The sequence below is a fragment of the Malus domestica genome, chromosome 06, assembly GCF_042453785.1.
Source record: "Malus domestica chromosome 06, GDT2T_hap1".
NCBI classification, from domain to species: Eukaryota; Viridiplantae; Streptophyta; class Magnoliopsida; order Rosales; family Rosaceae; genus Malus; species Malus domestica.
In genome coordinates, this window is record NC_091666.1 from 8,683,957 (window position 1) to 8,696,262 (window position 12,306).

Consider the following 12,306-nt stretch of genomic DNA (forward strand, 5'->3'; position numbering starts at 1 on the left):
CACCCCAGAAACCCATTGTACCGACACCTTCGGTGAGTGGTGGGAAAATTACACCCAGGAGTTTTTTGGTGCGCCGGTCGAGGATGTGCTGAGCAGACTCTTCGGAGACCGACCTAAGAAGGCCTCAGCCCCTTATACTCAAGGTACCTGTCCAATTTTCCTCTTTTCCTTCAACCTTGCATATTGATTTGCCTTTGCTGAATTGTCTTCGTCTTCTTAGGTAGTCGGCCCTTGAGAAAAACGGAGGCAGTTGCCGCTGCCATGGCCTGGAAAAAATCGGTCGTGGCCCAAAAAGACAAACCTGCTGGTAGGGCCGTGCTGGTCAAACGGCCTCGCCAAGAAACCGAGCCGGCTATCGAGCCTTCCCCACCTGCCAAGCGGGTCAAACAACTGGCGAAGAAAGGTGCACGGGAGATCCATGTCATCTCCAGTCACACTACGGGGACGACGACTCCCAGTGCTTCCCCTTCTCCAGCCGCCGGCCAACCCCTGGCCGAGAAACAAGTCGTACCTCCCTCCGTCGAGAAGGCACTTGTCCCTCAACAGGTGGTCTCTACGGCCGAGGAAACCTCCCCGAAAAATCCAAAGCCCTCGGTCTTCGTTCTAGAAGAGAGCGAGGGGAGCGACGAAGTCCCGCTGGCACACCGTCCTCATCCTCGCCAACCACCTCTTCTAGTGTCTGAGACGGCGGTTCGAGCAGGCCCCTCCACGGCTGATCGTGGCAAGCGCCCGGTCGAGGAACCGACCCTGGTGGCCGAACCTCTCGCTCCCTCTCAGGACCAGGACGTCCCTGCCTCTTCTGAAGCAGCTGTTCCAGTCGGCCCTTCCACAGCCGACCGTGGCAAACGACCGGTCGAGGAACCCGAGGCAACGGCGGAATCGCCTGTTCATCCTCAAGACCAGAGTTTCCACATTCCTCCACAGGAGGTTACCTCAGCCTTTGTAAGCACCTTCGACCATCTTTCCTTGATTGCTTTTTTTTCTTTAGAATTCTAAACGAGGAAAATAATAAATGTCAGGTGCCTGTACATTCTTTTCACCGAGAATTCTATGCGCCGAAGGGCGTTATCTATATTTCGTGGCCGCCTCAGTGGCCATCAAACGTAGATAACCTCCATCGGCCGCGTGAACTGAGAAGCAACCTGAAACACTGGGCTCGGCCATTGAGTTCTTTAGGTTCGACCAACGATCCTGGAGACATGGCCGAGGTCTCCTCTCGGCAGGTTAAAAAAAACGAAACCTTCTTGCTACTCCTATCATGACTTCTTTTAAACTTAACCTGATTTGTATGTGCAGGCTTCCTGGGAGGTCGAATTCAAAGCCCTCATCTCCAGTACCACTGCAGAGTCTGGTCCTTCGGCCGCTACGACCGAAGCTGCCGATCCCAGCGCCCTAACCCAGCTGCGAGAAGTCCTGTCGCTCTCATCATCGCAAGTACTTGAGCGCAACGGTCTTGATCTGCTCGGCGTGTGTCTGAACGACCTTGGAGCCGACGGTCGCCTGAGCGGAGATGCCATTGTTCGGGCATCGTCTGCCTTGGAGCGGGTTCGGGAGACATTTAGTATCTTCCAAACCGCTCTAAAGGCCGAACAAGACCTGCAAGCCGCCACGGCCGTTCAAGACACCCTCCGTCTGAAGATTGACGATCTACGGGCAAAAGGAGACGCGTTAGCCGAGCTCGACCGTCAGATGGCCGAACTAGCAAAACGTCGGTCGGCCATTGCTTCCGAGCTTGCTAGAGACTTCGAGTCAGGCGGGAAGGATCGCCTAACCGAGTATGCAGCAGCCAAAAAACGGGTCGAGCGGCTGAAGCTGGACAAAAAGAATCGGCAAGCCGAAGTCCTTATGGCCGACGTGCGGTGGTTGGAGTTGAAGGCTCTGCTCAGCACTCTTCTTCCCTCTTCTCCTTAAATGTATCTGAATATGTATCTGAATGTAAACCAACCGACCTACTCATTTTGTAAATACTTATCAATTTTAATGGACTGGTTTACTATTCCCGCATTTCCCATGTGACCGGATAATATTTCTTCAAAAACTTCCCATTAATCGGTAATCTGTGGACCGCACCGGTTCGGTCTTTAAGATGATACGCCCCTTTTCCGTATACTTTATGCACAATAAACGGCCCTTCCCAATTCGGCGACCACTTGCCGAACCTAGGATCTTTCATTCCTACGGGCAACACCGTTTGCCACACTAACTCACCCTCGCCGAATGTTTTCTGTCGCACCTTTTGATTATAGGCTCGCTCGGCAATCTGTTTTTTCGCCACTAGTAAGTTATAAGCGTCAAGTCGCGCTTCTTCCAAATCTTCTAATTCCTGTCTCATGGACTGACTATATTCGGCGCTAAACAAACTACTTTGTTCAATTAATCGCAACGAATTTATGCTCAACTCGACTGGTAGCATTGCATCGTGTCCGTAGGTTAATGCGTATGGGGTTGTCGCAGTCGCCGACCGGGGCGACGTTCGGTATGCCCATAATGCCTCGTTCAACTTCAAATGCCACATCCCAGGCCTTTCTTTTATTATTTTTTCGAGGATACCGATCAACACTTTATTACTTGCCTCGGCCTGCCCATTCGCCTGTGGATAATACGGTGTGGACTGCTCCAGCCAAATTTTCAAATTGGCCGTGTATTCCTTAAACCTTTCGGCTGTGAAGATTGTTCCATTGTCGGTTATGATCGTTTCTGGCACACCGAACCGGGTCACAATGTGTTCCTCCACGAAATCGCAAACTTCTTTAGATGTTAACTCGGCATATGATTTTGCTTCGACCCACTTAGTAAAGTAATCAATTGCGACTATTATCCATGCATGCTTAGCAGCTCCAGAAGTCGGCGTGATTTTGCCGATTACGTCCATGGCCCATCCTCTAAACGGCCACGGCTTAATGACCGAATGTAGCGATTCGGCCGGGGCCCTTTGTATAGGCCCATGGATTTGGCACTGCACGCATCCTCGTGCAAACTCGATACAATCTTTCAGTATTCTCGGCCAAAAATAGCCATGTCGTCGGAGTAGCCATCGCATTTTCCGTCCAGACTGGTGAGCTCCGCATACCCCTTCATGAACCTCTGCGATCGCACGAGCACTCTCTTGGGGGCCGAGGCACAGCAATAACAAACCATCTTCGCCCTTTTGATACAACTCGTTCTGGTACGTGACATAGTTCGTGGCGTGAACCCGTGTCCTGCGACTATGTTTTCCGTTAGGATTGTCAAGGTACTGCATAATGGGTTTTCTCCAATCATCTGGTACTGCCTCGACCGCGCAAATTTCTATAGAGTCCTGCCGATCTAACAACGAAGGCAGGGACATGACCCTGGTGCGTATCACATTGTCTCGACGGAGGATTTGCTGATTAACCAAGGCCGGGTATAGTTGTCGTAATATTGGTATCTCCCGGCCTAGTTTGCCACCCAGGAGTTGTGCACCGGAGGCAATTTGAGCCAACTCATCTGCGTCGGTATTATGAACCCGAGAAACATGCTCGAATGTAATACCGTCAAAAGACTCGGCCAAATAGCTGGCGACCATGTGGTAAGGCACCAGAGTACAACTCATGCAGCGAAAAGACCCATTAATTTGGTTAATCACTAGTTCAGAATCCCCGAGGACGAGGACACGAGTGGCACGTAGGTCAAGAAGGAGGCCCAGACCAATGACCAGAGCTTCGTATTCGGCCTGGTTATTGGTGCAGTCGAAATCCAATTTGAGCGAAAAATACCAACGATCGTTGTGAGGAGATTGAATGACGATGCCTGCGCCGACCGAGGACGAAGTACTGGAACCATCGAAATACATCGTCCAATAGTTGTCGCGGGTCACCACCATGCCGATTTCGACGTCAGCACCCCCGAAACCGTAAGGCGAAGGGTGCTGGGCAAGGAAATCGGCCAACGCCTGTCCTTTCACAGCTTTTTACGGCACGTATTGCAAACTGAACTCGGACAACGCCATCGTCCATTTCCCAATTCGGCCCTTCACAATTGGCCGGGTAAGCATGTACCGGATAACGTCTGTCTGGGCAATGACTTGGGTGACCGACGGGAGCATGTAATGCCGAAGCTTGGATGCAGCGAAGAACACGGCGAGACAGAGCTTCTCAACGGCGGAATAATTGATCTCCGGATGACTCAGATTACGGCTGAGGTAGAAGATAGCCTGTTCCCGTCCGGCATCGTTGTCTTGCGCGAGGAGGCAACCGATGGACTCTTCGGCCGTCGAAATGTATAGCTTGAGAGGCTTACCGCGCTGAGGAGGGACCAGGACAGGTGGGTTTGTAAGAGAAACCTTGATCTGCGTAAACGCCGCCTGATGCTCCTCATTCCACACGAACTTATCTGAGTCCTTGAGTTTCAAAAGTGTGGAAAATGCTTTCATTTTACCTGCCGAATTAGCAATAAATCGGCGTAAAAATTGATCTGGCCGAGTAAGGACTGTAATTGTTTCTTCGTTGTTAGGGGTGGGGCAGTGATGATTGCGCGTGCCTTATTCTCATCTACTTCAATCCCACGATGATGTACGAGGAAACCAAGAAAATTCCCGGCCGATACACCGAAGGCACACTTGGCAGGATTCATCTTGAGGTTGTGCTGACGCATGCGGAAGAAAGCCTGTCGGAGATCGTCCAAATGTGTCTGTCGACGTTTAGATTTGACGACAACATCGTCGATATAAACTTCGACGATGGTGCCAATTAAATCATGGAAGATGGTGTTCATCGCCCGTTGGTACGTGGCGCCGGCATTCTTGAGGCCGAATGGCATGACAACCCATTCGTAAGTGCCGAGTGCCCCCGGGCAACGGAAAGCAGTTTTGTGCACATCGGCTTTGGCAATAAATATTTGGTTGTACCCGGCATGTCCATCCATAAAGGATAAGATCGCATGATTTGCCGCAGCATCGATTAACAGATCTGAAATCGGCATTGTATACTCATCTTTGGGAGTTGCCAGATTCAGATTTCAAAAATCGGTGCAGATGCGCAGTGCACCATTTTTCTTTAATACAGGAACAATATTCGCCAACCATTCGACATATCGAGCTGTCCGAATGAATCCGGCTTTCAAAAGCCGAACTAGTTCGTCCTTGACATTGAGTTGTACTTCGGTCGAGAATCAGCGAGGTGGCTGACGGAAAGGCTTAAATCCAGGCTTAATACGTAGTTCATGCTCGACCAGAGCACGATCTAAGCCGGGCATTTCATGATAACTCCAAACAAAACAATCTTTGAATTCCGTAAGCAAGGCACGCAACTCGTCCTTCATTTGTTGAGGAAGTAAAGCGCTAACAAACAAAGGTCATGGGTCATCGACCGTCCCAACATTAATTTCTTCTAGGGGGTCCTTAACTTGGGGCCGATGATCCTCGAGCTCGGCCGGGGCGGCTCGGACTTTATCAAAAGATAAGGCAGGACCATGATCCTCTTCGGCAAGGAACTCAACGAGGTTAACGCCGGAATTCGGTTGCCGAGATATAGCATACCAATGGGCCAGCAGTCGTTCCATCGTAGATGAAACCGCGGCCCTACGTTTGTCCTGATCTGTGTCAGACATCAGACTCGGGGAGAAAATTGGCCAATCCGAGTCTCGCCGAATCCTGGTGGACAGTCTCGATGCCAACCTCGATAGCTTTCTGAACTGAAATTCGAGTCGGCCGTCCGTCTTCATTGAAGCCTTGCAACGTAATATAGCCGACGTGGTCATCATAATACCGGGCTTGGATCATGTTGGCTTCGAAGGGCTGGCTATCGGCCGGGTGAACAGTGACCGATTTGCCGTCCCAAAAGATAAGCACTTGATATAACGACGAAGGAATACAACTGGTTTGATGGATCCAATCTCGACCGAGCAATGCATTATACTCGGTTTTGGAATCAACCACGAAAAAGGCGGTCATGTGGGTGCGACCAGCAATATTCACAGTTAACGGAAGTACACCTTTGGTTTGGTATTTGTCGCCAACGAAACTACTCATTGTGATTCCTGACGGAATAAGCTCGTCATTCGAACGGCGTAAGGCCTTCATGATGTTCAGAGGCATGATATTGACGGTAGCCCCACAGTCGACAAAAACTTTAGAAACTGGATATCCCTTAATGTGGGCCGTCACATATAATGGCTTTAAATGGTGAAGCTTGGCCGACGATGAACGAGGGAACAATTCGGCCAAGGCAGCCTTTAAACCATCATCTTTCGTTGCTGACTCACCTTCAGTAATCGACACAAAATCAATATGGCCGGGTTCTTTGGCAACCACATCTCCATCGAGGAAATTTGGTTGAGCCGTGCTTGATTGAAAATCGGCAGGTAACACATGGACCATACTGATTTCCATATTATCCAGGACTGACGGGCCCATCTGGTCAAGACCCTCCTCATTTGGTTGGTCGGCGACTACGGATTCAGTTGTTGTCAAAGTCGGACAACGAGACTCTTCTGTCCCTTCTTCAACGACGTCAACCGGCGGAGCTGCTTCGGCGACAGGTTGGTTCTGCATGACCGCCTCAGGTGAGATTGACAATGTACTTGGGAAGACCTGAACCTGCTCCTGGTAGTGTAACCGAGCATCCCTAGTGTCGAGATAAGCATCCAGACGGGCAATACGTGCGATTTCATCGGTCGTAGGGCCGAAGAGAGAAACTGCTGAAAATACTTCAAAGTGATATCGCAAATATTGAAGGTCCTCCAGCGAGAAAGGAAGGTCGGCTGCATTGATATCGGTGTATGGGTCGACTTCAAATCCAAGGACACGAGCTTCTCGGATGTGCTGGAACCTTGCTTTCAATCCTGGATCTGAGGTCTTCTGGATGATCAGCTCAGCATCCGGACAAGTCAGGACCAGATCAATGGTGTCCTGGCATGCCTTCGGCAAACCATACAGATCGTTGGCCGAATGTTTCTTATGAAATTCTCGCATATACTCCAAAGACTCCCCAAGGAACGGGGGATGCAAATTCCGTCGAATTTTGACCAAAGGTTCTGGTATAGCCGGTGGGTATAATTTGCTTTCGGCCTCTTGCCTGAAATGTTCAAGGCGTGCCTTCATCTCCCCTGGTCGAATGAAAAGTTTGATCCGTTTATCAGCTTCTTCAAACATGGTCTCGACATCTTGATCGACCAGCCGTTTCCCCTGAGCCAACTCTGTCATAATTGCTGGAGGTGGTCGCTCATCATCAGTGGCAGCTGTGTCCTTTGGCCGCCACTTAGGGGCCGAAGTTTCCTGGGCTGCTCGTCAGCGAGCCATGCAATCTATCCGTTGATGCCGGCGTTTCTGAGATTTGGACAACGCGGTGTAAACGCCCTTCGAAGAATGGTATGTATACCAGCGTTGATCTCTAGGCTCGGGAGGCTTGAAGGTCTTTTGGCTCCGCGATGATTCTGAACTGCTAGAATTACGCTTATAGTAATCATCGTCATAGAATGAAGCATCAAAATCGAGGCGCCGCCTGACCGGGGGTGTCTCTTCCATCCGTACTTTAGGACCGAGCCTCTCAAAAACTCCATAATGTTGGCCTTCATTGGCTACCTTTGGCCGAGTTGTGGCCACAAGTTGCGAAGAGGGCTTCTCCTCTGGTTCACTGTCGACCTTCGCTCTACATTTCCCGCACAAAACCGCCGCCCCACTATCTTTATCGGTGCTATAATCTAACATAGGTTTGACAATAGCAGGCCCCGTTAAAGCCGTAGGTGGCTTGTTTGAACGAAAATCGGCCATGAACCGTGGCCGACAATTCTGACTCCGCGGGCGTTGCGTCTCAACCACTTCGGCCTTGCCTTTCCCTTTGTCCTTGGGTAGGTACGCGTCGACCATATTTACTGTTGCCGTGGAGAACGGATCAGTATCAACACTCATCTTCTTCTCAGGAAACTTCAGTTTGCCATTATCAATCCAGCTTTGGACGTTATCGCGAAATACAACGCAATTGTTTGTCGTATGTTTGCTCGAATTGTGGTATTTGCAATACACCTTTCCTTTAAGTTCTTCGGCCTTAGGAATGTTATGACCAGGCTGAAGCTTGATGATTCTTGCTGATAACAGTTGGTCAAAAATTGCGTCAGCCTTGGTAATATCAAAAGTATAAACCTTTGACGATTTCAATGTTCCTTCAGTGGCCGAGCGACTTTTGGCTTCTCTAGAATCAACCTGAGTCAATGCCTTGCAAACGTATGGCTTATCTATCACTATCTCAGCCGCATCCACACTAACGCATTCATCCTCGGTTGATGCATAATTAACAATAGGATTCTTGTAAATCGTCCCCCGAGTTGGAGTCTTCGAAATCTTTTCCTCACGGAGCAAATAATCGTACTGCTCGACATGTTGGGCTAATTCGTACATATCACGAAAATTTGCCCCCAGGAATTTCTTTTTGTATTCGACGTCGAGGCCGTTCAAAGCAAGCCTGACAAATTCGACTTCGGGTAAAGGCACTCGGCACCAATTCCTGGCTGATTTGAACCTAGTAAGATAATCCATTGGTGATTCATCAGATGCCTGAGCCATCCTTGCTAACGAAGAAACTGACATCTCCATCCCTGGTCGATAAAACTGCTCGTGGAATTTCTCGACCAACTCTTCCCAGTTCTGGACGGAATTGGGGGGTAGATTAATGTACCAAGCAAATGCTGAGCCGGTCAATGAGAAGTTGAACAGCCGTAACTTATGAAAGTCACTATTGACATCTCCGCATTGCGCGGTGAAACGAGCCACGTGCTCCAACGAAGATAAGGACGATTCACCGGCAAAAAGACTAAAATCTGGGATCTTAAAACCCTTCGAGTACCCAAACGTTTCCACGTAAGCTAGGTACGGATGAATAAACTTAGGAAACTTCGGCCCTTTCTTCATGGCCGAGTCGATCATCCGCTGAACTTCGGTCATATCAACAGGTGTTGCTTCGATCCTATGGTCGGTTTCGTCTGACCTACTATTCGACCCTCCTCCTTTTTCCAAGTTGATTGGTTTGAGTTGGGCAGGAATAGGCTCGACCGGTACAATCGGTACCGGATTGTTTCCTGGTGGACAATGTTGGAGAAGCTCGAAAGGCCTACTGCCACCAACTTTACTAACCAGCATTTCGAGCAGCTTGGTTTGTCGATCATTGGCACTGAGTATCGCGTCATGCAGCTTGTCAATGCCTCGACTGAACGTCTGCTCGACTGACCGAGACTGCTCGTCCAGTCGCTTTCGGAGAAACGACCTCGTTGGTGGGTCAGATCCTTCACCACCATCCTCGTCACACTCCTCTATTATCCCTTCATTGAGAACGCATGTGTTTCTGTTAGGGATCTCTAAGCCACGGAGTTGACCGTCGAGATTAACTTCTCTCTCTCGGCGAGTCGCGCTCGTGGACTTAGGTGTCGCAGCGCTAAGGGGATTCTGCGCCTGTGGCACACTCTGTCCTATGCTCTGACTCGGTAAATCGGCTGTCGACTTTCCCATAGCTGTTTTCTTTTTTACCGATCGTGTTTCAATTGGCATGAACTTCGTAGTTTAGCACTGGGTCCCACTGGGCGTGCCAAAATATTGACCCTAAAAACTACAGAGCCTACGTGGCGCGCAGGCCGAGTAATTAATGAGCTAACTACGTCCTTCGGTGAATGCGGGGCGTGCCAACTCGTCGGCCGAGCTCGGCCGAGGAGTAAATTTATTGATGTTGCGTTGGGTCGCGCTACTGACTTCTGCGTCTTGCGATTGCGGCCGAGAAAGGAACACGTCTCGGCCTCTTGGGCTCTCGAACCTGAAGACAAGGTTACTATTCTTACGAAGTTCAATATTAAATTCGGCTTTCAATGTGCCGAATGTAATAACTGTAACACCTCACTTCGCCGAGAAGGCTGATGAGATGACCTCGACCAATAAGGATTTAGAAACCCTTCTCGACCGAGACTTGGATAGGTAATCAACCGTTCTCGCCGCAGTGCTGTTGATGCCAACGGAAGATACTGCGAGACCGATTAACTCTACGGTGACAGAGCTATCTATGCCGACTTAAGATATCACCGGTTGCTTCCACAGTGCTGTTGATGCTAACGGAAGATGTGTCAGCGAAAAAGGAAAAAGAAAAATCACAAGTTGTGAGAATTTGAGCAGGGCAATTTTGTATTGATTTGCAGGGGCTTTGGATGATGTGCAACCTCTTCTATTTATAGTAATGGCTCCCCCCAAGGTCGAGTTAAAAACCTACTCGGACTAGGTTTCCTTTCCCTGATCAGCATCAACTCGACCAGTCCTACCTTCACTAGGACTGTGAACCTAGTCCTTTACCTGAGCCGGATCCACTTCCGGGTCCTGCCGAGACTCCTTATTGCACTAGGATTCAACCTCTTGCGTTATGACCTAGCCGACCTAAGTTTGGAGGCCCACGTACTGAACGATCCGTGGTATTCTTCCCGTAAGGCCTCCCGGGCCGAGAATGACCCTACACTCGGCCCAAACTGTTATTTTGGGCCCAAACAGGCTGATAATAGCCTTTCTTCATGTAATTTTCAATTTTCAGTGTTATTAAGTTTAAGGCTCTTTTGAATTCTGAATGTAAGTTACAAATTAGTGATAAAACCCACTTCTTGTTGGAAGGTTGGGGAGTTGAACGTTTTTATTGATGATTGAAATATTCATTGAAGTTTCTGAGTTTGTGCCTTTCTCTTTGTGAGATTGTTTTGCTTTGTTCTTCTAGTTGTCTATGTTGTAGGCTGGTACTAGAGACGAGGCTTTTTCAGGTCTCTCATCACACTAGGAGATAGTGGACCTTATCCACTAGTTTTCTTTTTTCGTTTTATTTTTATTTTTTCTAGCTGCTGCACCCTGCATCAGTTGGTTATCAGAGCTCAGTTTACGTTCTTCCGGATGTTTCCAAGGCGAAATGTTCATTCCCAAGGAGATGAAATGGCATAAATCAAGCAATCTTTGGCTCGATATGACAATCAGTTTGCATAAATGATGTATATGATGGAGGAAATCAGACTTCGACTTCCTGACAATCCGCCACCAAATTGTCGAGAAAGACAAAACCCTTCACCACCACCAAAGGGTTACGAGGAAGATTATGAAGAAGAATATGCAAATGTTAATCCATTTGCAAGTTTTGGGGCACGAAGGAGACCATATATTCCCCACAGAGCAGCTGCTTAGGTGATTCAAAATAACAATAATCGCTGGGATTCTGGGTTTAAAACTGAAATCCCCAAGTTCTAAGGTGGGATGCAACCGAAGGATCTCTTAGATTGGTTGACAGCAGTAGAAGACATCTTTGATTTCAAGGAGGTACCAGAAGACAAAAAGGTGGCATTGGTAGCCACTCATTTACGAGGAAGAGCATCAGCTTGATGGTAACAAGTTAAGGCCTCTCATATTCGAAAAGGAAAGAGAAAGATTGAAACATGGGAAAAGATGAAGAAATACATGCGTACTAAATTTTTGCCTCACAATTACGCAAGATCTTTGTATATGCAGTTACAAAATCTTCGGCAAGGCAATAAGTTAGTGAGTTCTTATACGGAGGAATTTTACAATCTGCTTGCACGAAATGACTTGGATGAGACCAATGACCAATTGGTAGATTGCACCAAAATATTCAAGAGACACTTAATCTATATGATCCTTATAGTGTATCTGAAGCATATCAAAAGGCTCTCCAGATTGAGAAACAAAGTAGTCGATATAGTGCTTCTTCATGGGGTTCTACAATAGTATGCCCTCCAACAGCTTCCAAGCCTATTGTCCTAACACCTACTGCCCCAAAAGTCACATCTAGTGGAAGCTCCAATGCCAAGAATGCTCTTACTTTTGGTGAAAGGTGTCATAAGTGTGGTGAACTTGGTCACAAGTCCAGTGAATGTCGAAAATCGGATCGTCCAGGTAAAAACTTGATTTTCATGATTTCTCACAAGCAATATATGACAGTGATGAAAATGAAAACCTGGAAGAGATATTACATAGGGACCAAGGAGAAGCTCTTGTAGTTAAAAGAGTTTGTTTCACTCCGCACAATGAGGATGGTCATTGGTTGCGTAGCAACATTTTTCATTTAACCTGCATAATTGGAGGGAAGGTTTGCAAGCTTATTATTGATGGTGGGAGCTGTGAGAACGTAATGGCAGAGGAGGCGGTGCAAAAGCTTAAGCTTGAAACAAAACCACATCCAAATCCTTATTAGCTCTCTTGGTTAAAACGTGGCAATGAGGTAAAGGTTTCCAAACGTTGTCTGATCCATTTCTCTATTGCTAACAATTATAGAGACAAGGTTTGGTGTGATGTGATTAACATGGATGCTTGCCATCTTCTTTTAGGGA

General features: G+C 48.2%; 2 protein-coding genes across 2 annotated transcripts; one reads left to right on the plus strand and one right to left on the minus strand.

The window, feature by feature from the left end:
* The first annotated feature begins 261 nt into the window (after positions 1-261).
* On the plus strand, positions 262-1,911 carry LOC139196777 (uncharacterized). Its single transcript, XM_070823118.1, has 2 exons — positions 262-942; positions 1,297-1,911. The coding sequence occupies exons 1-2, from the start codon at positions 262-264 to the stop codon at positions 1,909-1,911; spliced, it is 1,296 nt and encodes a 431-aa protein (XP_070679219.1).
* A 1,506-nt stretch (positions 1,912-3,417) lies between these two features.
* On the minus strand, positions 3,418-4,393 carry LOC139196778 (uncharacterized). The gene is made up of 3 exons (XM_070823119.1): positions 4,156-4,393; positions 3,608-3,927; positions 3,418-3,468 (listed from the first exon to the last, which is right to left on the minus strand). Exons 1-3 carry the CDS (start codon positions 4,391-4,393, stop codon positions 3,418-3,420), a joined length of 609 nt encoding a protein of 202 aa, XP_070679220.1.
* Positions 4,394-12,306: the final 7,913 nt, after the last annotated feature.